The sequence below is a fragment of the Hyperoodon ampullatus genome, assembly GCF_949752795.1.
Source record: "Hyperoodon ampullatus genome assembly, chromosome: 11".
Taxonomy (NCBI): domain Eukaryota; kingdom Metazoa; phylum Chordata; class Mammalia; order Artiodactyla; family Ziphiidae; genus Hyperoodon; species Hyperoodon ampullatus.
Genome location: NC_136924.1, coordinates 41,736,314 through 41,760,103, shown reverse-complemented (window position 1 = coordinate 41,760,103; position 23,790 = coordinate 41,736,314). Strand labels below are relative to the sequence as shown.

Sequence of the window (23,790 nt, the reverse complement as noted above, 5' to 3'; positions counted from 1 at the left end):
TCCCAGGAAGCACAGGGGCCTGGGGTGAATGTCAGCAGGGCCTCCGCTAGCTGTGACCCTGGGCAAGTCACTCCCCCCCACTGGTACCCTCACCCAAAACGTCAGACAACAGAACCTGCCTGGAATACAGGGAGGAAGACAGAATGAAGGGGTTTATCCCAGGGGCAGCCTAGGCTGGGGGGGAGGGGTGCCCCCAGGGGCTGCGTAGGAGACTCCCCTCCCTAGCTGAGCCCAGCACCAACCCTTCCGACCCTTGACCGACCAGAAGGTATAAGGGTCCCCTGGGAAAATACAATTTGCAAGGCAAGCGGAACAGCGGTCCCCACCTCAGCCCTGACTGCTTAAAACTGCACCCTGGCCCTTAACGAGGATTAGAAGATTCAGAATCATGTTGAAAATTGATTTCTGTCCCCTCTGCTGCTGGTTACAGGGCTTCACGCTTTATAGGCCTAATCAACAGGCTCCAGCTACTTGTAACCCTGCGAAGACAGTGTGGCAGATGGTCTGATGGCCGGGGAGGCTCCGCGGGGCAGGCGGCCAGGCCGGCTCACTGCAGGAGGTGGACGGCGGCCGCCCTGCGGATGAGCCTCGCAGTCAGCGGGGAGTTGGGCTTCAAGGCGTCTCGCTCCATCAGAAGGCTCCTGGGGAAACAGACAGGCTCTGTGTTGGAACCTCCTAGAATGTGGGGGGCGGATGGTCCCTCCACCCCAAGGCAGGACACAGGCAGCACAGGCTGGGGCCGAAGTGGCAGAGAGCAAGATGTTCCCCTTCCCAAGTGGTGGAGGGAGGGGACGGCATCACGGCAGAGGGGACTAGAGGGACAAAGGCCCAGAGGCAGGATGCCAGGGGTGGGGACCAGAGGGAAGGTGGGCGGAGATGTGAGGATGAGAAAGCGTGGACTCCAGAGCCCCGTGTACTCACACTGGCCCAGGACATCCGGTGTTCAAAGAGCATCCTGACGACGCTCCCAGCGATGCCCGAGGGCAGAAAACTTCAGGGTGAGCACATCCCCATGGCCTCGTCTGCCCCAGGAACTTGGGGCCCATCCTCCCGCCATACGGAATGCTGGGACCAGAGGGTAGAGCACGACTGTGGGGATGGGAGGGAGAGCCACACCTGAGGATGTTCCAGGAAAGCGAGTGGCAGAAGAGATGGTGTGGGAAAAATCGAACTTTCAACAAAGAGAGAATCATTTAAGGCAAAGACCCCAAACAACTGACAACAGCGATTCTGTGTGCTGAGGGTGCGGCTAAGGGGCCGGGGCCTGGCACTTGGGGCAGGGACACCATGGCAGGGAGCCAAGGGTTTCCACCTTGGACAGGAGGGGAGCTGAGCCGTGTGAGGATGGCAGGAGGGCACCAGGAGGGGGCGTGCGTCACCCCGACAGCAGCAGGCTCCCCTGGCACTCCCAGGGGCAGACACCCTACTGCGCCCCCCGCCCCCCAGCGTGGACCTCGTCACCCCACCCATGTGCTGGCCCCAGCTCCCCCGCTCAAGCCTGCACCCTCCTCTCTGTCCAAAGGGCCCCACCCTCCCTGCCCAGCTGCCAGAGGTGCCACACCAGGCCTGGAGCTCCCCAAGCGGCTCCACCACTAGAGAAATGCGTGCGGTTTTGCACGTGGCCACAGAGGGGGACAGCAAGGGGCACGTGTCCAGGGCGCTCCAGGGTTTGACCATTTCTAGCGTGTCCATCCAGACTCAGGTGTGACACAGCGTCCACACCTGTTTCACCAGCACTTGCACTGCTCACTTTGGAACGGTCATCGGGGCAGCTGGGCCCTGCCCACCGTGGGCCGCCCGTGCCTGTGCTTGGACACTGGCGCTTTCCACCTGACCTCTAACCTCGAGCGCCCAGCAAGGGTCTCCTGGGCCCCACAGTGCAGCCTGGACTTGCAGCGGCAGCTTCACTGGGCCTCATGACACCCCTTCTGCCCACCCGGCACCCCTTGGCTCCCCTCTTTCCCCTCGGCATTTCAGGAGGGCCTAAGGATGGGGGGGTCACTTCTTCCCCCAGAAGCATAGGGGCTGGTGCAGGTCGAGGTGAATGGGGTGTGGGACAGTGAAGGCTGCTGGCGATGGCTGGCTTCACGGGTAGAGCTTTCTTCTTGGGGTGCCCCTACCCTGACACCCCCAATCCTCCAGCCACACCCCTCCTCCTAACCAGATCACCCCTGGCCTGGTTAAACTCGCTTGGTTTCAGGCCTCCCTGAGAATGTCACCTGCACCAGGCACCCTCCCTCCCGACCCCCGCCCACTCATCACAGCGTCTTGGGCAATACGCCCGCCCTCGTGGCAGTTTTACACATATTTGTGGGATTGGTTGCCTCGTGTCAGTTCCCACAGGAGAGGTAAGCTCCACGCAGCCTGGGCCTGGGTCTCCTGCCCACCACTCCCCTCCCCGCCCCCGGCACCCAGCACAGGTAGGAGAATGTGAGCTGAGACCCAAAGGATCAGTAGGTGTCGGCAGGTGCAAGAGAAGAAAGGATGTCCCAGGCAGAGGGTGTGGCACGTGCAAAGGCCCAGGAGCCTGAAAGGGTAACTGTAGCTCACTGTGGCCAGAAATGAGGAGTGGGCTAGGAGGGCAGGAGGGTGGGCCTGGGGGTGGGGGTGGTCAGATCCTTTGGTCAAGTTGAAGACGCTCACAGGGGGAGAACCAGGCACCCCCGTAGCCTCGCATCTCTGCCTCAGAGGTGGGCACCACCTCGGGCCAAAGGAGATGGGAGCCTCTGGGCACCTGGAAGCCTGTGGGGAGACCCCCGAGTGAGAGGGGGCTGTGCTCGGGGTCCTTCCCAGCTGGGCTTTGGGACCAGAATGAGGAACTCACCGGGCCACGTTCTTGTGGATGCCGGACGAGCAGTTTAAGGCTGCGTGAATCAGTAACTGGTTGAAGACGTCTCTCTGAAAGGTCAAGTGGGCACGTGAGGCTCTGTGACGTGGGATGAGGGATAGGGACGCCTGCCCCCTCCCCACTGCAGGCTGGCCTGTTCTCAGGGACAAGCTTACTGGGGGGTGTGAACGACAAGGACTCTCCCACACTGTGGGCGCCAACACCGCAGAGACAGAGGCTGTGGGGCACAGGGGCTCCCGGACTGGCCCTCGCGCTGCAGCTGCTGCCTCACCTGGGCGTTGCTGCCTCCGATCTGGACAATCCGGTAGCGGATGGGCAGGAGCAGTTCCACCACACCGTCGGGGTTCCCGCTCTGGGCCTCCACCAGGGCCTGGCACAAGGGCAGCCCCACGTCGCGGGCCAGGAGGTGCTGGTAGTTCTCCCCTGGGGACCTGCCAGCCCGAGAGGGTGCCCTCAGAGTCCTGCAGGGCCTCGTGCTGCGCCCCCCACCCCGACTCTGGCGCCTGAGGTGGGGGCTGTCTCCTCCTCAGCCCGGCATCCCTGGCTCCATGCCTGACACAGTAGGTGCTTTGATCAGGTGACCTGACAGAGGACAAGCCGCCAGGGAGGGGAGAGAACTGGGCTCTAAACTCAGTTCAACTGCGACGTGGCCTTGGGCAGATGCCCCACGCCTGGCCTCGGTTTGCTCATCTGTAAAGTGGGAGTAGCAGTGCCGCCCTCGCAGGGCAATGCAGGTAAAGGCTGGCACTGGAGTTGGCGCCGGCCCCCGGAGTGAACAGCTGTGGCAGGCTTTGTCTTCCCGTTGCCCTCAGGTGGTGGTTGATCTGGGTCGTGAGGGCTGGGGGCCTGAAGCTACGTCCCCAGCCAAAGCCCGCAGTTCATGCAGTTCAGCCCTGGGAGGAGGGGCAGGGCAAGAGGCCGTGGGTGGCTACCCTCCCCCAGGCGCCCGGGACAAACCACCAGGGCTCGTGGGTCCCACAGCTCTAGCCCTACAGGCAGGAGACGAGGGCTGGCCACCTCCTTGGTGGCCTGTGCGGTGCACAGCCCGCTTCCCTGGACTCTCCCTGGCCCCCGCTGTGATTGGGACCGGCTCAGGAACTGTGCTGGGTGTGTGTCATCACGTCACTGCCCCTCACTCTCCTACCAGCCTGTCCCAGCAGATGAGGACACAGGCTCACGTCAGAGAGCTGAGGCCCTGTAAGCGGCGGGTCTCTCTGGTTCCAGGGCTTCGCCGCATCCCCTGCGCGTGACACTGCCATTGAGGCCTAGGGGATGGAGAGGCTGCTCTGTGTCCTGGGGGAGCCATCTATACCCTCGCAGGGCACACCCCGCGGGGACGCACGCCCAGGCGGGGGGTGGGGATTGGACACCTGGGGGCACACAATTGCGGGGGATGCACACCTACGGGGACAAACACCCAGGAGGCGCACACCTGCGAGCAGCCCTCCAAGGGTGTCTGTGCAGCTGTACCCACCAGTGGGGCCTCCAGCCCCCCAGGGCCCTCTCAGCAGGGTGGGGGACACCCTGGTGGCTCCGGGCCCTCCACGTACTCGCTGGCATCCCGCAGGGTGGTCAGCAGTTCCTGCGTGGTCCGGGAGTCCCCAGCGCCCAGGGACGCCATCAGCAAGTGTACATCGTTGAAGAGCAGGATGTGGTCTCGGCTGTGCTTCTGGGTCACAGACAGGACATCTTGCCACCGCTCACCCACAGACGCCCCTGGGGACACGGGAGGACACCCGCAGGCCTGACACGAGCGCTGTGCACACGGGCCTCTGGCACCCACGGGTGGCTCCAGGTGACGAGGCTGGGTGACGCCGGCAGGTGGTGTCTGGCCTCAGGCTTAGGCTTTGGGGGCCGGTTTATATTAACTTTGTTTAATCATAAAAGCGGCAGATGGGTAAGGTAGAAAGCAAATTAAAAAAAAAAAAAAAGCTATGGAAGGGTATTAAATGAGGTCTCTGGACCCTTTGACAAACCCCAAACCACTTTAAAAATCCTTCCCCTGGTTCTCACTGGGCAGGCACCTGACACAGCACAGCACAGTGGAATTCATGAAAAGCATCCTTCCGCCTCTGGGTCTGGATCTCCGGCTCTGGACAGTCCCTCCGCTGCCCCACTCTCCACCACCGCCTCCCGCCTCCTGTCCCTCCCCGCGCCTGCAAGTTTTACCCGAGTTTTCCTACTGCTCCTAGCGGGCTCCTCCCGTGACCTTGTTGTTGCCCTTGACTTCCGTTTCTCCGCCTGTCAGTTGGACGCACCTCTGAAGTTTCCACTCTGCATGCTGAGGGAGCAAGCGGCCTTCCTCTTCCCTCCACCGGCCCCGAGGCACCCACACCGTGCCTCCCAGCCTCCAGGCCGGGCCCCTCCTCAGGCGAATTCAGGGGGGCCCAGGCTGCGCCTCCACAGGCGAAGGGTCAACAGGACTCAACTGCCCCCAGGCCCCTCCCCTCTCCACCGAGTTCCGGATGGTTTTGGCTGGACAGAGACACAGGCCTCCACCAGCCTGGGTTCCAGTGTCCCGGCCTTATCCCCTGGACGGCTGTGAGAGCCCCTCACTGTTCTCCCAGCTCCTCACGGATGCCCCGGCCTCCAGCCCGGCCCCCCCTGGCTCAGCCCCCCTGCTGGACAGAGCCCGGCCAGCCCTGCCCCGCGGGCTCCCCGCAGACCCAGATGAAAGCCACACTCTTCCCCTCCCTCCCCGGCTCTCAGCCTCCTCTGCTCCTCTGAGCGCACGGACCCCACACTCCGTCACTCATCCCCATGACAGGCCACTGGCTTCTGGGTCCTGGGGGCTTCAGATAGGCTGCTTCCCACCTGTAACATCCTGTCCTGTCGCCACCCGGCAAAACCCTACGTTCCCTTCCATGGCTCACATTTCACCTCCTCTAGGAAGCCTTCCCAGAGCCCCCGGAAACAGCCAGTCCTGCCCGGGCTTCATCCCCACTGACCCAGGACCTACAGTGGGTACAGGTTTGGCTCTGATGAGCCTGGGGGAGAGGGGAGAGCTATCTGGTACCCCAGTGGTTGGCCATAAGCCTTCCGTAGCCCTCAGGGCTATGGGCAACCCCATCCAGGCTCCCTGAAGAGCACTGCATGACACTGTTGGGAAAACCCTCCCTCTGAAATCCTAGGGAGTTGAGAAACTGAGGTGGCACCCAAAGACAGGTGGCCAGGCACCACCCGTGCCGTGCAGGCCTGGCAGGCAGGCTGTGGGAACGGCAGGTGCCAGCAGGATTCGGAGCCTGAGGCCTGCACACCGAGGAGCGGAGGGAACTGGGAGAAAGGGCAGCAGTGGCCTGGCCCACTGGCCTCAGGCCAGCTGGAAGGCAGCCGCAGAGCTGGTACCTGAAGCCGCACCGACCCAGGACCAGGAGTGGGCCCTGGAGAAACTCGCTAATGAGCTCCTGCCGGCCTGAGCCCAGGCCGTGGCACCATCCCCTCGGGTGGGAGGAGAAGAGCCAGAGGAGAAGGCCAGACCGGGTACCTTCCATCTGCAGCCGGTAGAGCATGGAGCAGCTGTCCACCACGTCCAGCATTGCCCCGCTGACCCGCAGGCTGGGGAGGATCTGGAAGACAAGGGCACAGAGGGGATGAGGGGCTGCAGGGACGGCCAGAGTCCACCCATCTGGGCTGTGTGTAGGGCCTGGGCAGAGCCAGCCCTCAGCCAACAGGAGCTACCACCAGTGTCCCCTCCACCCCAACTCTCAGGGCCATTCCCCTCTCCAAGGGCCTGGACCGCTCCAGCTGCCCAAGGGACACTGGACAGACTTGAGAAAGAGCCCACCGCACTGGCACCTGGGGGAGCACCTGCCGGGCCCTGGTACCTGTCACCTCCTGCCCCCAGCCCTGGACTATGATGGCAGAGAATCATCTCGCCTGACCACGATTCCACATTCAGCTGGTCTACATCTCACGGCACACAGCTCTTGTCACCCTTCACTCTTTACTACGAAATCCCGACAACTCGAGAGGATGATTTATAGGAAACTTTACTGAGTGTTTTTCTCTGGGGTTTAGATCCTCAAATTACAAGCATTTTTGTGACCCCAGGCTCTGCTATTAAGCCCATGGTGGGGTCCCCAGCAGTTGCAAGTTAGGCTTTTTTTCCCCTCTTAAACATACCTAGGGGGTGGAGGGAGGGGGAATAGGGAGTTAGTGTTTAGTAGGCCAGGAGTTTCAGTTTGGAAAGATGAAAAAGTTCCAGAAATGGATGGTGGTGATGGCTGCACAACCACGTGAATATACTTAATGCTACAGAAGCGTACACTCAAAACTGATTAAAACGGTAAAATATGGTATGTATATTTTACTACAGAAAAAAGAATTCCTGGGGGGCTTCCCTGGTGGCTCAGTGGTTAAGAATCCACCTGCCAATGCAGGGGACATGGGTTCGATCCCTGGTCCGGGAAGATCCCACATGCCGCGGAGCAACTAAGCCCATGTACCACAACTACTGAGCCTGCGCTCTAGAGCCCGTGAGCCACAACAACTGAGCCCACGTGGCACAACTACTGAAGCCCACGTGCCTAGAGCCCATGCTCTGCAACAAGAGAAGCCACCGCAATGAGAAGCCCGCGCACCGCAATGAAGAGTAGCCCCCACTCGCTGCAACTAGAGAAAGCCCGCACACAACAACGAAGACCCAATGCAGCCAAATATTAAAAAAAAAAAAAAAAAAGTCTGTAATAAAAAAAAAAAATTCCTGGGAGTTCCTTATGATCTAGTGGTCTAGGGTTGGGCGCTTTCACTGCCATGGCCTGGGTTCAATCTCTGGTCAGGGAACCAAGGTGCTGCAAGCTGCGCGGCTCAGCCAAAAAAAAAAAAAAAAAAAAAACAAACTCCTATGGGCAGATCAATGTTTTTAACCAAAGAAAAGCAATCTAAAATGACTGGAGGGGGACTTCGCTGGTGGCGCAGTGGTTAAGAATCCGCCTGCCAATGCAGGCGACATGGGTTCGAGCTCTGGTCTGGGAAGATCCGACATGCCGGGAGCAACTAAGCCCATGCGCCACAACTACTAGGCCTGAGCTCTAGAGCCCGCGGGCCACAACTACGGAGCCTGTGAGCCACAGCTACGGAAGCCCGAGCGCCTAGAGCCCATACTCTGCAACAAAGAGAAGCCATCACAATGAAAAGCCTGTGCACCGCAAGGAAGAGTAGCCCCTGCTCTCACAACTAGAGAAAGCCTGCGTGCAGCAACGAAGATCCAACGCAGCCATAAATAAATAAATAAATAAATTTCTTTTTAAAAAGAACATAGAAATACATTTAAAAATAAAATAAAATAAAATAATAAAATGACTGGAGGGAAGCCTGAGATTTCAGAGATGACCAAATGAGATGTGCAATCTACCAACGCCCATGGGCAAACAGAGTCAAATCCCATTCCGGGTTTCGACACCGCTCTGCGAGAGAATCAATGCCGTGAGGTCTTACACAGGAGCTGTGCTCTTGCTCCAGCTGTGGGTCTGGCTGGGGTAATACTGATTGGCTCAAAGATCTGTTAGAGACTGAAGGGTAAATCGCTGCAGTAAACCAAATCGGGTGCAAGCGTGGACTTACGTGGTCATCATAAATGGTCAATGCGGCCTCGTATTCGCCCTGGAAAAATGAAGTTCCCGGATTAACACGTGGAGGAGGTGAAATGTGATGCTGAGACATGAATTGCAAATGGCCTTGACAAAGCCCCCGCCTCACAGCCGTGGTGGGTCTCAGGATGGGAGGAGAGGAACCCACCTCTGCCCCAGCCCTTCGCTCCCCCGTGTAGAAGACACAGCAGCAGCTGCTGCTGCTAAGGGAGCCCTTTCTGCGAAAGCATTATTCTTCCTATGAAGCTCTTGTCAAGCGGCTGCCAGCTTTTTCATGTGTTTCTTCTAGGATTGTTTTTCCCTTTATTTTCCTTACTGCCCATTCAGTTGGGTTCACTGCTTTCTTGGAGACACTGTATCACTGCATTCTGCCTGTGATTACAGGGTCCTCGCCTTCCAAGCATTTCTCTTTGGACATTTAGGGAGCTTCTAGATTTTCTCTACGATAAACTGTAAGACAAACCCTTATAAATGGGACCCAGTGGTGGAATCACTGGGGTCAAGGTGTCCCCACACCCTCATTGCCACTGGGGCAAAGCATTCGGAGGGTCTCATGGTTCATTCAGCTACATCCGTGAGGTGGGAGCCTAGCAGTCCACTACAGCGGCAGGCGCTCGGGCTACCCTGTCTCCACAAATGGCACACAATACACATGATTTCCAAGTCCAGACGGTGCAAAGTACCTAAAGTAGTTTAAGCCTGAAAAGCTATTTGAAAACATGAATGCTCTGTTGCATCAGGACACCACTGAAATGTGCAATCACACCGTACTCCTCCACAGGATACAAAGTATAGCAAAAGGTAGAAAAATACTTCTTTCCTTGGACATCTTTATAGGATAAGACAGCCGGTCATCTTACCTTTTCAATCAGATATAAAGCCCAGTGCCAATAATTATGACAAGCAAGCATATCAGAGTCCTGGGGAAAGAACGAGAGAATGAGAGAAAAATCTGACAGCCTGTTGGGGGGAGGGGGGAAGCAGCTGTTGTTTTGTGCCAATGCAGAGCGCCACAGCTCTGAATGCAGGAAACACTTCTCAGGTACCCGCCCTGGCCGGCCTGTGCCGGTGAGTCCATGCCCCATCTTCTCCTTTGGCTCTGAGCCTCGGTGAGTGGTGTGCCTGAATTTTCTGAGGATGCTGAGGCTGAGGTAGGCTGGCATCTTAGCCCCAGAGCGAGAAGGCAGGAGAACCAAAGCCTCACCTTCCTTAGGTGTGGAGTGGAGAAAATGAATAAGTCTATCCAAATGGCTGCAGGGGCCCACTGCATCCAAACAGTGCAATGCATCCAGTAAAACCCTACGGATCAGTGAGCCCAGGGCCAAACTCCCTGCAGGTCCTGTCAGAGCCCACAGAATAAGGGGAATGGGGTGACATCTAGACGGCTGCAGCTGGTACGCTTTTGGCCCTACCATGAACACTAGCCTACGGGGCTGCGGCTGACACTTCCTTCTCTGCCTGCATACCACCTCCCATCCCCTGGAAAGGAACTGACGATGCCTCCCACGGCCCACGTCTACCTGGCACCTGTATTTGAGGGTGCCAACCCACCCAACTCCCCCCTCCCTTACAGGCCACTGTAGGCCTTGGCGCCTTTGCTTAAGCCGATCCTACATCTCCCTGTCCTCTGCCTAGCAAATACCTACTCGCCCTGCAATACTCAGCTCATACGTTGCCTCCTCCAGGAAGCCTTCCCTGACTGTTTCTCCCTCAAGCCCAGTTGGGTGGGATGTCTCCTCTGGGTTTCCACATTCCCAAGAATGCCCCTGGCATGGTGCGGTCATGCGCTGCTAGGTAACTGCTCGCTCCACTTGACAGGCTTTTTGAGGACAGAGAGGTCTGGGTGGGACTCTCAGTGGGGTCCCCAGGGTGGGGCACAGCCTGGCGCAGTGACTGGAGAATGGACTGAGCCACAGCCAAATGCCTGGGGCAGGTGCTGGAGGAGGAGGAAAGGGAGCCCCAGGCTACATCGTCCACCCCAGGGCTGTGCAGCCAGGCCAGAGGCTGGCAGGAGCCACTGCAGGGACGTATGCAGGCATCAGGGGACGAGCGCCTGTTGGAGATGGCCCCAGCCACCTCGGGCTGCCTATTACAGTCGGACTAACACCGATGGGGACTCCTTCGGGACAAGGGCTTCACAGTTGTTGCAACAGCAGGTTTTCAGGTAAGGAAACCGAGGCTCAAAGGGATCGCGTTCTCATCCTGGGGTGGAGCCAGGCCTCAAGCACCCAGGCCCAGGAAAATCGGAGTCTGGGAGCAGGAAGTAAGTGGAATACAAATGACCTGGCCCTGGCCAGGCCTCCACGGCCTGCCCCTCAGAGGACACGGCAACTCTGCGCTCCCTCCACCCAGACTCAGCACCTGCCGGGGAGCCTGAGGACAAGGGTTCGACCCACACTGTACCCCCACCCCCACCCAGGGCCTAGCTCGTGCCCAGCGTTCAGGGATCCTTAAAAAGATCTGGGGGCTTCCCTGGTGGCACAGTGGTTGAGAATCTGCCTGCCAATGCAGGGGACGCGGTTTCCATCCCTGGACTGGGAAGATCCCACATGCCGCGGAGCAACTAAGCCCGTGAGCCACAACTACTGAGCCTGCACGTCTGGAGCCCGCGAGCCACAACTACTGGGCCTGTGAGCCACAACTACTGAAGCCCGCGCGCCTGGAGCCTGTGCTCTGCAACAAGAGAATCCACCGCAATGAGAAGCCCGGGCACCGCAACGAAGAGTGGCCCCTGCTTGCTGCAACTAAGGAAAGCCCGTGCGCAGCAACAAAGACCCAAAGCAGCCGAAGAAAAAAGAAAGATCTGAGTATGAATCTAATGAGGTTATAGTTCTCAAAGGTTCTCTTACACCAGTTCGCCTGCTCTACTTAATACCCCTCTTGGAGAAGCCAGGAATCTGCCTTCTTGTAAATTACTTCTTGCTGGCCTGTCCTAGGCCAGGGACCTGCTGGGAGGAACTGAGGTGACCATGCCAGTCCCCTGTTCCCTGCCTGGTTCCTGGTCTCTCTGTGGTTTGCTCAATCACTGAGCATCTGCTGCCCGGTGCCAGGCCCTGGCAGAGACTCACTGTCGTGGTTGGCGGTGCCCTGGGAAGCCCACCATAGCACAGAGAAGGGCAGGGCAGCAGACCGCACCTGGACAGGTAGCCAGGCTGCATGCCAGAGACAAACTCAAGGACAACAGGTGCGTGCAGAGGGAGGGCCACAGCGGCTGGGCGCAGGCAGGCGCCGGGGGTGGGAGCAGGGAGGCCCCTGGGTGTTAAGGCCCCAGGAAAGGGTCTGGAAGGGCTTGAGGGGTCTGGATGGCATCCACGCTGCTGCCTCACCAGGGCCCTGACCCCGCACACCAGCCCCACCGACAGTGGCTGGGCCGTCATCCCTCCCGTCAACCCCTGGCTGCACCACGTGCTCCCTGAGGATGCTCTCTGGTTCTGGGGTCTGTGTCGAGTCTGCTGGCCAGTGAGCTCACAGTTCTCACCCCTGGTGGGCTCTCGTTTCCCCTTTCTTATCCATTCCTTCTACAACCTCAGGCCACAGCCAATTCTAGAAACACCTTCAAAACATCAGCAGATGTTGGGGAGCTGTGGGGTTCCCAGGGGATTCGGTTGCTTGACAGAAATGCCTCCAAGTGGAAGATGAGTTTTCCCCAGAACTAAGCCACGCCTTGTAACTCCATCTGTTAATCCCTGGCTTAACTTGGGGGAACAAACAGAATTTTCCAGGCAGGTGGACGGACAGGAATCGTACCTTCCAGTGGGTTTCTGAGCGCTGCATGAACTCCAATCCATCCTGGACCTCTGCTTTCATCTCATGAATATGGGCGATGGTGTGCACCGACCACGCGTCCGTCGGGTTAACAGATAAAGCCTACGTGGCGGGGGTGTGGGGGTCGGGTGGGGGACAAGTCGAGATAACGTGGGTGAGTCAGGCTGCCCGGTGACAAGGCATCCCCAAGCTGTGCAGGGGCTCTGCCTCAAAATAACGACCCCAAAGACCAGCCCGTTGACCAAACACCAGATGCTGCCAGAGAGGGTATCACTGCCCATTTCACACATGAGGAAACTGAGGTTCAGAGAGGCTAAGTGACTTGCCCGGGCCCACACAGTTGGGTGGCACTGGGGTCTCTCCAAAGCAGGGGCTCATCCAAGCCCCTGGCCCCCAGCCCCCTGCATACAGCTGAGTCACTGCCCAGTTTCCCCTGTGGTGAGACTTAAGGCCGCCTTCCTCTCGCAACTGCCGCGGAGGCCAGTGGACACTGAGTGTGTGTGCTCCAGGGGCTCTCGGCTGCCCCTCCCGACTAGCACACATGCAAGGACCACATGTGTGGCTTTCCGGGCTCGTTCTGGTATCACTGCTAGTAACAACAAGAGCTGCTCCGATGACTGTTGGACTTGACAGTGACGACATGGCAGGTGGGACACGAGGTCCGACTCCCATCTCACGGCAGGTAGTTTAGCTCATGGTTACTGAGCGCCTACTGATCCTGGCACAGAGCAGTAAGCCGAGGCTCACCATGGGCCTGTGGACCATCCACACGAGCCCAGGTCCTCCACACCTGATCACGGGGTCCCCCCAGCCCTGCCACCTCAGGCGCCCACGCCTTTCACAGAAGCAGAATTGGGAAGGCCCAGTACCTTCACCCCTGGCCTGGCACCTGCTGTGGGGTCTATGCTGGCAGGTGGTCCCCAGCAAGCCCCACCTCCCTGCTGCAGCCCTGACTTGCATGGGCCCAACCAGTCCACGTGGGGACACAGAGAAAGGTCACATCTGTAGGGAACGATGGGTAGCCCAGGGCAGAGCCCTGCAGGACCAGGACCCTTCAGGAGACCCCAGGGGCACAGCTGAGCAGGCTGAAGGGACCTGCTAAGCACGCTGTGGAAGGCAGAGGCTCGGGGCAGCAGGGCCGCTCTCATCCCCCTGCTAGGATTAAGCTCCCCACCCCTCGCTGAGGGGTTCCTGACCGTCTCCCTCCCAAGGTTCCCTGGGACAGAGCCTACAAGGCCAGAGCAATCCGGCCCTGCCTGCCCCCAGACTTTGCTCCCAGCACCCGGCCCACCCGCCTCCGCCCTAAGTCTCAGTCTATCAAGTGCTCCATGACCCTGAACTCTGGCTGCCGCTCTCCTTCCCCGACAGCTGCCCTTTGCTCTTCCTGCCCTGGGCGTTCAGCCTGCAGACAAGGCCCACGCGTCACTACTGTGAGGCCTCTCCAGACTCCAGTGGAGCCTGTGCAGCCCACCCTCACTCTCCTAGAAGCCTGGCCTTGCCCAGTAACCATCTGTGGTGGGCTGGTGCTGGGGTCAGAGTGTGGGTGCCTGAAGGAGAAGGGGCGTGAAGGGAGCAGAGGGGGGCACCCCGTGCCACCGCTTCCTGCTGCTGGCGGGTGTGAACCTGCACCTTTTGGTCACTCTCTGACTTCTTGAACCATCCTGCCAGCCCTCAGGTGCCCACATAGACGGCACCCAATGGGAGGGTCCAGCTGCCAAGGTCTCCAGGGCAACCTTCCTACAGCTGACCCCCTGGATGATGGCGCCTGGTCACCCAGGCTGTGGAGCCAAGATTGCCGTGAAGCTCCCTGTGCCCCTCGGCGGCCTGACTCAGGGCTAAGGCACAGACCCCATCCTACTGTCAAATCTGGGCTCTATTCTATAAGTAGAGTGGTCATCAGAGACCCCACAGGCCCTGTGGGCCCCCGGAGGGTGCCGGCTGTCTCCCAGGGAGGGGTGCTGGGAGCCAACTAGGGCAAAGACTTGGGGGGAGAGCCCTGGCTGGGTGCTGGGGAGCAGGTCTGTCCAGGCAGCATGAAGGACTGTGCTCAGGTGGCCTGGGGGACTGTGGCTCTGCCTTCTGTGAGCTGTATGGCCATGGCCTTGGCCTCTCTGGGCCTGGTCGCCCTCCTCTGGGCAATGAAGAGTTCAATGCCCCACTGCAGAGGATCGAGCTGACAGGAGCGGCGTGTACACTGAGTGCCAGCCCTGAGCCAGGCACAGGAGTGGTTGTCACCCCCTTGTGCGTGGCGGCCCCTCCCTGGGACTGTTTCCACTCCCGCGAGAGGAGGAGCTGGAGAGGGCCTCTGAGAGCCAGAGATGCTGAGGCTCCCGGGCCTGCAAGCGAGGGACGTCCACGGTGCCAGCCAGCCCATCTCCACCAGCAGGGAAGGAGGGGCCCGGGCCGGCAGGAAGCGCTTAGCATCCCACCCTGTTCTGTACCCTTGGCCGCTGCTCTCTCCGGATGGGGGCAGTGCTTAAGAGAAGGGCTGGCCAGCAGGACCCCAACGCCAAGTCAGGGCCCACTGGAAGCAGTCTGATGAAATAAAATTTATATCTTAAGGCAGGACAAGAAAAATTGAACATCAAGTTCTCTCTCTGGGCTTGTTGGAGCCTCCTCCCTCCCTCCCTCATGTGCAGTGTGCACGTGTGTTACACATGCACCAGTGCACCTCAAAGATGGGAGTACCTGCTGGACTGTAAAGGTCAATTCTTCCCTTTTTTCTGATGCCAGTAACGTAAGTTCTTAAAAGAACGTGTGCTTCCCAGCTCTGCAGGGGGTCATGGTGACTCACTGCTTGCTTTGTCTGTGCTTATCCGGACTATGTATCCTTGGTGACCTCTACGTAAAATATCAGGATGTCATTTTGATGTACGATCCTTTGTCTCCAAAAGGCAGATGACTGTATGACTGTACCTTTGAGTTCTAACAGGCTGAACAGTTCTCAGAACTTTCTGAGAATCTGCTTCCTGGGTTACAATCCTCAGCTTGGCTTGAATAAAATTCCCTTTTTTTTTTTTGTTTTTTCTTAACTTGATAGTTCATTGAATTTTCGGCGACAAGCCTCACTCATCACTCATCTGTCAGCTCCTGGAGGCTTGGTGAAGTCAGTGACACTTAGAAACGTGAGGTCCCAGCTGGGAGAAGTAACGCTGATACTTGCTTCCCCACCTACAAAGTCTGGGTCCAGCAGCGCAAACTGTGGGCCCTGGAGACACGGAGCTGGGGGCATGCAGAGCTGCCACTCTGTGTGACCCTAAGCAAGAGGGGTGGACAGAACCTCCCTGGGCCTCATTCGCCTTCATGGCCTGGGTGGGGAGTTTGCTGAGCAAGGCGGTTTTGCAAACCCAGGGTGGGGAAAAGGGGAGGGAGCTGCCCTATCTGTTAACATGAGCCCTCCTGGTAGGAAACGAGGTCCTGAGTAGGTGGGGTGCAGCGTGCCTGGCGTGCTCTCCTCCACCTGACCCCACTTCACAAGGGCTCAGGCATCTCAGGAAGGGGCCACTTACTTCTTTGGCGAGCTTTTCTGCCCGATCGTAGAAGTTGGTTTCCATCAGTCCAAAAGAATAGATGCCTTTCACGTAGCTGAAAACAGAAGAAAATTATTTTTTTTAAAAGTGCACTAGAACCGTTCAACCCACAACATGACCCATGTCGGTCAAACTGTGTCTCCCCCAAAATGGTACGTTTAAACATATGCCCTAACTTGGAATTAGAGTCTTTGCAGATCATCATCAAGCTCAAGTTAAGATGAGGTCATCCTGGATTAGGGTGGGCCCTATATCCAATGACTGATGTCCTTATAAGAGAAAGGAGAAGGAGGAAGGTTTGGACACAGGCACACATGGACACACACACAAAGGACAGACAGTCATGTGGAGAGAAAGGCAGAGACTGGAGTGATTTCAGACTTGCCAGTCCCCACAGTCACAGGAGCCAGTTCCTTAAAACAAATACCTTCCCCCCCATACACCCAACCCTGCTCCATATATATATGTAAATAGTATAGATATAGATACAGATATACACATCCTATTGGTTCTGTTCTCTGGAGAACCCTGACTAATACAGCTCTTCAATCTATTAGTCCACTTGACCTTCACAACAATCCTATGACTAAAATGCAACGGAGGTGATCATGTGTGGTGGTCCCTAGGGCTGTTCATGGTTAATCCAGGCCTCCCTCTCCTCCCAGCCCAAAGTAGAGTTGCACTTCCTGACCCCCTGTGAGTGGGTGACTGGATTTGACCAGTGACTCGGGAGCTGCAGGGCACACCCTTCACTCTGAGCACTAATGCCATTGTGAGTCCCCCAGGAGAGCTCTTTTCCCTCTTAGCAGCTGGTGTATCCCGAGAGCAGTTACTTCATCAGCTGGGATCCTGGAGGGCAACAGTGGCAGGGGTGTGGAGCCTCAGCTCTCCTATGATGGACAATGAGAAACTAACCTTTGCTGTAATAAGCTTCGGAGAAAAAGATCTAGAGGATGTTTGTTACTGCGGCAAAAATTATCTTGTGCTGACTGATGCATAATAGTACTACCTCATTCCCAGGACGGGATAAAGATCAAATGAAGACGTGAAGCCTTTTCACCTTTTTTTTTTTTTTTTTTGGCCAAGCTTCGCGGCTTGCAGGATCTTAGTTCCCCAACCAGGGGCTGAACCCACACCCCCTGCAAGGGAAGCGTGACGTTCCAACCACTGGATCATCAGGGAAGTCCCACCTTTTCACTATAAAGAACTAGGAAATAACAACAGTAGTCTCACTAGTTTTAGGGCAGGGCCAGGAGAGTTGCCATGTTTTTAGGGCAGAGGAGAGAGACTAAGAAACAGAAACGATGTGATTTCCAGCTGGCAGCTACCTGCTAAGGGGGATGTCGGGTGTCCAGAAGGGATAAATTCGAGCCACAGAATCTCTCATCTGTTCCTGGTAGCCCAGGTAAAAATAGGCATCGTGGGAAAATTTCAGGGCCAACATGTCTGTCGGGTAGTCCTGGAGAATCTGTTCCCACAGCTCACAGGCTTTTGGAAGGTTCCTGGAAGCCAAGAGAAGTTTCTCAGCAACACTGAACACAGTTCACACACGAGGAGTGGAAAAGGCTTAATTTCCTGCCAGTGTCACAGCCTGAACTGAACTGGTTAAAAGATACATGTAAGTTTCTACGTTAGGTTGTGGCTCAGAAAATTGAAAAGCTTCAGTGGGAAGTTTTACTCTCTAATTCAAGAAAAAAAAAAACTAGTTTAACAAGTTACCAAAGACAATTTCACCTGAGACCGTGAACCAGCTGCAGGAAGCCTGAGAGGTGGAATTCCACCCCTCTGCTGACATCCGTACCCACTTGCCAGGAACACCAGGACAGAACTCTGTCACTGCTTCAGAACGCCTGTAGCATCAGCTCAGGTCACCCAGCTCTGCGGGCATCTCTCCTGCCCAAGCAGACACAGGGGCTGTCCTGGGGGCAGGCAACAGGGTCAGGACTCCCACACACAGGGGGACAGACAGCCGTGGGAATGACAGATGCTCACAGGTGTGTGAGGGCCAGGAGCATAAGGGCGAGGGTTTTCTTCTTTCTCCTATCTCTTACCTATTTCTGTACTGTGGTCCTACTATTTTTGTAATGAAAATAATAACCAATTTATTTAACGAAACACAGTAAGTTGCTTTGCATGCTAACCTGGGAGTCCTAACCAACCACGTCCTCATTCAGCAGTCAGCTGAGGACACAGCAGCAGGCAGGATGCGATTCTCAATCAGGCGGGCACGGGAGTCAGGGTGAGAATCCCCCCGAGGCCCCCTCCGCATGGCGTGGGGGCGGCCCGTGGCATCACCCAGTGTGGCCTCGGAGCACCAGCCCCTGGCCCAGGGAGGCCCCTCACCCCTTGGCAAAGGTCTCTACTGCAGACACGTGCAGCCGTTCCCGCTGCGTCAGGGGCTGAGTTTTGGAAATCTCCACCATCGTCTTCACAGCCAGGTCCAGCTCTTTGTCCAGCCTCACGGAGCTTCCGGTGCCAATGAGAATGAGGCCATTAGCGATGGCGTGGCCCAGGGCTGGCGGAAGGTGGGAAAATAGCTGGTGATTCGGATGGTCCCACCCAGCCCAGCCCAGCCCCGCATGTGAAATAAACACCCAACGTCCCAGGAGGGGCAAGCCAGGTGGCCGCTAGGGTGTGTCCCCACCGCCAGTCCAGAACTCAACTCCTCACCAGGCTCATGGAGGGCATTCTGGGGAGTGCCAACGTGTGGAGCACCTGCGCCCCCTCACCAGATGAACTGGTTAGGGGCTGCCTATGGGCTCCTCTGGAGCCCCGCTTGCTTCCCTCTCAGCTGCTACTGTCACTACCACCAGCACAGGGCCTCCCAAGGGCCACCCGGTAGATGCTGGTCCCCAGGGGGGGACTCCTGGGGGGCCGGTCCCCAGAGGACAGAAACCATGATCCTGTCTTGGCTGCTCTCATTGGCTGAGAGCTTGGGGGCCGAGGAAGATGGGGGTGCGCCTTGTGGCCCTTGTAGCACCCTTGCTGGCAGGTGTGCTGGCCCCCAGGTCTTACCTGGGCTTCCCAGCCCCCACCTTGACAGAGGAAGGGTATCCGCTGGCGTTTGGAATTCAGTCCTTGGCCCACGCTTGGGATCTAGGACCCAACCACAGTGCCAGGACCACCCATGTGGCCCCTGCTTCTGACCTGGGGCCAGGGTCTGCTCGGAGAACCTGAGGCCACGCCTGGACACTGGCTCCCGTGACAGCTCCCTTCATCCCCTATTCTGCGCCCCGTGCCCTCAGTGGGACCTGGCCACAGTGGGGGTCCCTGATGCCCTCCTGTCCTCAGCCCTTCTGCCCAGCCCAGAACCTCACCCACACTGGGCCACCCTCCTGGGGTTCCAGAATGCACTGGGCTGACCCCGTCCGTGTGCCTGCCACACACATGGCTTGCCTGTGATGGCAGCCTCTGTCACCAGGTCGGCCCTCCCGGTCACAGCTGCTGTGGGGTTGGCCTCGCTAGTGCCCAGAGAGGCTGCAGTGGCCACTTCTTGTGTTCCGAGGGGTCCAGACTTTGGACTGAGACAAACTTGTCTGATCCCAGTGCCCCAACTACCAGCTGGGTGGCTTTGGGTATATTTCTTACTCTCTACTCTCTCTGAATCTCAGTTTCCTCATGTGAGAAATGGGATCAGTGTCTTCCCTGCACAATTGACGTACGGTTAAGGAGAACATTTGAAAGACACCTTCTATGGAACCTGGCATCTTTACGGAGCAGCTGGTACTCCAAGCACAGTGGTGGCTATCACCTTCCCTCCCTCCCAACCTGGTCACTGCCACCAGCCCTGCCCTCCCCAACCCAGCTGAGTCCTGCAGTCAGGGAAACAGTGAGGGGCTGGACTCGTGAAACGGGGCTTCTCAACACAGGGAAAGCATCACTCACCGAAGGTCGGATCTGCTGCTTTGAGCTTTGACAGGCAGCCCTCAATGCCACCAAGGCTCTGGTCATTGGTCCATTTTACGTACTGAAATTTAAAAGGTTAAACAAAGCTGTCCCCAGGGAGTTTTTAGTTCATGTAAATGAAGATTTGTTTCAAAACCTTGATTTTTTTTTTTCTTTCTAGAACACTGGTATTTTCTGGACCTTAGCTCAAAGAAAACATAACTGGGTTGATTTCATATGAAGAGACTGAATACAAGGAACTCAAGGCACATTTTCTAGGGCTGGTGAGGCCACCATTTCCAAAAAAGAAACATCTAAAGGAAGGTTCTTCCTGACAGGTGACCTGCCCACAGTGTCGGCCTCGTCAGCCCCAAGAGGGGCCTTGACATTGGGTACCAAAATAGGAACCTTGCTACTTCCTATTCATTCCTTTAAAAAAGAATCACAGTAAACATTCATTATAGAAAGGAAGAGGCATGAAAGCCAAAAGATCAAAAATATCCTTAATCTCATCTCATTATCATTTTTGACAATTTGGTGTATTTGTTTCTAGTCTTTTTTTAATGCCTAATTTTTTTAAATAAATTTATTTATTTTATTTATTTTTGGCTGCGTTGGGTCTTCATTGCTGCGTGTGGGATTCTCAACCACTAGGCCACCAGGGAAGCCCCTAATTTTTTTTTTTTTTTTTTTGTGCGGTACGCGGGCCTCTCACTGTTGTGGCCTCTCCCATTGCGGAGCACAGGCTCCGGACGCGCAGGCTCAGCGGCCATGGCTCACGGGCCCAGCCGCTCCGCGGCATGTGGGATCCTCCCAGACCAGGGCACGAACCCGTGTCCCCTGCATCGGCAGGCGGACTCTCAACCACTGCGCCACCAGGGAAGCCCTAATTTTTTTTTTTAATATTTATTTATTTTTTGTCTGTGTCGGGTCTTAGTCGTGGCACGCGGGATATTTATTTCATTGTGGCAGGTGGGCTTCTCTCTTGTTGTGGCGCGTGGGCTTTTTTGCCCTGTGGCATGTGGGATCTTAGTTCCCCGACCAGGGATTGAACCAGCGTCTCCTGCATTGCAAGACAGATTCTTAATCACTGGACCACCAGGGAAGTCCCAGCAAACACATTTTAAATGAAAAATACCTGGCCCAGGTCTTAATTTTTAAAAATCCTAAAACCATTATAATGCATTAGATTTTAGAATGTGCCCTATCAGTTGTCCAACTTACATCTACACAGAATTAGCACATGTATTTTAACAAGACACAAGGGAGTTGCCACAGAGACGCAGACGCACAGCAGGGGCGGGGAGAGAGGTGGGGTGGCTGCCGCTGCACTGGGGAACTTTCCCTGCAACAAACTGTGCTCTGCAGAGGCCAAAAGTTGCGGGAAGGGGACAAATAGACAAAGAGCTCAAATGCACACAGCGGAGGTCCTTGGCAAGCTGACGGCATTTCACCAGTTGTTTCTTGTATGGCCCTTACGTTTCTAGAGGCTTCCCTGGCCCTTATGCTGCATGGACAGAATCAGTAGGTAGCGATTTCACCGCCCTTGAAAAAGCCCAGCTCTAGTTTTCCATCAGTGTGTCTAGACCTAGGTGCATCCTGCCGCTCTAACTCACTGCAAAAGTCAGCTCAGCTCTCTGGACCTCAGTTTCCCCACCTGTCAAGCAAAGTATTTGGACCTTACCTCTGAGACTCCCCTAGTTCTAAGACTATAGGCTCCTTCACTGGTGTTAGAAATGACTGGTAATACGGTGGAAGGTCTTAGAACAGCCATAGGTGGGAGCAGTATATTCACAGATTAGCCCCAGGAGAGGGGCCCCATGCCTTAAATGGAGGAGCCCCACACCAAACCCTCAGCACCCTCACAGGCTAACGCCTGCCACCTGGGGGACCTCTCAGCCATGCCCTGGGCAGGCAGAACTGTTCCCACGCCCTGGGGGTACAGGTACATGGATTCTGTTGCAGTCGATTTCTCAAGTCTGCATGCAGTTTAAAAAGCATCCATCACTTGCTGAGACATCGACTGTGGGGCTTTGGAGCGACCTGAGCCATTGGTCCTGTGCAAGCATGCTTCAAAGCATTATGAAGAACGTTCAGGTCCCCGGGAAGCCCTCATATACTCAAGTTTACCAGGAGATTTGGGCAGGAATGGGGTTAACGGGCTGCATTGCTTATAGAATCAGGATAAAGATGTAAGTTTTGAAAGCTTCGAGTCCCGTGCCTGCTCACGTCATCACTGACCAGCTTTACTTGGAGAGCACATCAGCTGACAGGCAGTTTGGCTGTAAACTTAAGCAAGCTGTGTTAGCTGGAGCTAGAACATCACTGTGCACGTGTGGAAGTACCATTTACTTGCGGCACGAATAAATGCAGCTGTAAGATGCACCCAAAAAAATGTTTTCATGAAAATAAAAACCATTCACCAATTTAAGAAACCGCCCTCTGGACCGTTACAGAAGGGGCCACCACTTCTCTCCACGGGCATACCTGGGTCAGGGTGGCATCAAACAGCCTGCAGGCCTCGTTGCTTGGGGTTGAGAGAGGGAGCCCGGCATCCTTCCAAGCCTACACACAGCAAGAAGGGGTCTTATTCCATGTAGCCCTCCAAACAAACACACACACGAACCCCAACCCCCAAGCACCGAAGATGCTAATGCCTATCATCCTGCAGGTATGGGCTCCCATAAGACCCATCCCTGTGGGGCAGGCACAGACTCCCAGATTTCATAGATGATGCCGTGTAGAGAGAGCTGAGCCCTGGGGGGGACAGATCCTGATGCAAATCCCAGGGGCCTCTAAGCAGCTGAGTGCCCTCAGGCAAGGTCCTCCCTCTGACCCCTGTCTGGCCCCTCTGTGAAATGGGGCTCTGGAGGATACGTGGGGTGACTGTAAAGTGTCTGCCAGGGAGCAGACGCTCAGTAAGGAGGAATCCCCGATCAGGCCGCAGGGAGGTCTGCCAGGGCAGAAGAAGGGCTAGTGCTGGAGGTCAAAACCAGGAGGGTGGTCCTGCCACCTGGCTGGCAAGGTGCCAACCACCAAAACAATTCCTCTCATCTCCCCATTTTACCAGATAGTTCAAACCTTCAGGAAACATCTCCAACTAACTGAACTGTTCACTGTAATCGCTGTCTCGGTGTCTTGCCAGGGGCGCACAGACAGGCGACTCCCCGGTATGGAGAAATGACCTTTACTCCGGCCAGCCCAGCGGGCGGCTCCTCGGAGTGGCTGTGCGCAGGTCCCCTCGCTCCTCTGAACGCCCCTTCCTCAAGTGCAAAATGGGCCCAGGCTTCCTGCCCCCACGGGTCCCGTGGGAGACCCTCACTAACGCCCAGCGTCCCCGCTGTGTCGCGCCGGCGTTAAGGGGCTAAGCTTTTTAGGAGGACCTGGGGTCTCCGCGGGGCGGGGCCCCGCTCCGCAGATATTCCGGAGGCGGGGGTCACAGTAGGGTCCTCTGGTCCCTTCCGTGCGCCTCGGACGCGTGCCCGTCTCTCGGGGGCCGTGTCCCCGTCGGACCCCTGGCAGGGCTGACCCCCGCCACCCCCGGGGTCGTGGGGCCGCGGGGGACCCGGGCGGGGGCGGCCTCCGCATACCTGGCAGTCGCGCAGGGGCGCGGTCGCGGCCATAGTGCTGGGTCGGTGTCGGGGGCGCGGGCTGCGCGCGCCGCCGCGGGCTTCCGGATTGCAGGCGGGGAGTCGAGGCCCGGGGGCGAGGCGGGGCGGCCCCCGCTCTCCGCTCGCTCACTGGTCCGCTTCGGACACACCCACCTCTCCGGGCCGGGTCCCCCGGGCGGACCCCTCCGGCTCCTTTCTCCGGGGCTGCGGGAACTCGAGTCAGCTCGAGGCGAGCAGCTTTGGTGTGCGCCCCCGCCTCCCCCATCAGACAGGGAGCCTGGGGCGGAAGGGCCAGAGGGCGGGCCGGGAAGTTCCTCCCTTTGGGGACCCTCTGGGAGGGGACTGCAGAGTCCCCTGGGAGGCAGAGGAGCCCTGGGACAGCGGTCACTTTCAGGCTCTAAGAGTCCCACTCGGCAGCCGCGCGTGCGTCAACACATTCACAGAGGTCATTTTGACCTGTGGTCGGGCCTTGCCCTGCACCCTCTCCAGGGCAGAGGTTGGAGTGGCGGGTAGGGAGAGTGTCTTTGAGACCAAAAAAATGTGAGGTGACATTTTCCCTCCCC

The 23,790-nt window shown here is 57.2% G+C and overlaps 1 protein-coding gene across 1 annotated transcript; it reads right to left on the bottom strand.

Annotated features, from left to right (window-relative positions):
• Window positions 1-500: 500 nt before the first annotated feature.
• TTC38 (tetratricopeptide repeat domain 38) lies at window positions 501-23,239 on the bottom strand (the record flags this gene model as incomplete). Its single annotated transcript, XM_079714433.1, has 14 exons — window positions 501-641; window positions 2,825-2,898; window positions 3,120-3,279; window positions 4,399-4,564; window positions 6,333-6,414; window positions 8,411-8,449; window positions 9,297-9,356; window positions 12,184-12,303; window positions 15,711-15,786; window positions 17,060-17,233; window positions 18,075-18,246; window positions 19,617-19,698; window positions 22,104-22,181; window positions 23,207-23,239. The coding sequence occupies 14 exons, from the start codon at window positions 23,237-23,239 to the stop codon at window positions 548-550; spliced, it is 1,410 nt and encodes a 469-aa protein (XP_079570559.1). The 3' UTR covers window positions 501-547.
• Window positions 23,240-23,790: the final 551 nt, after the last annotated feature.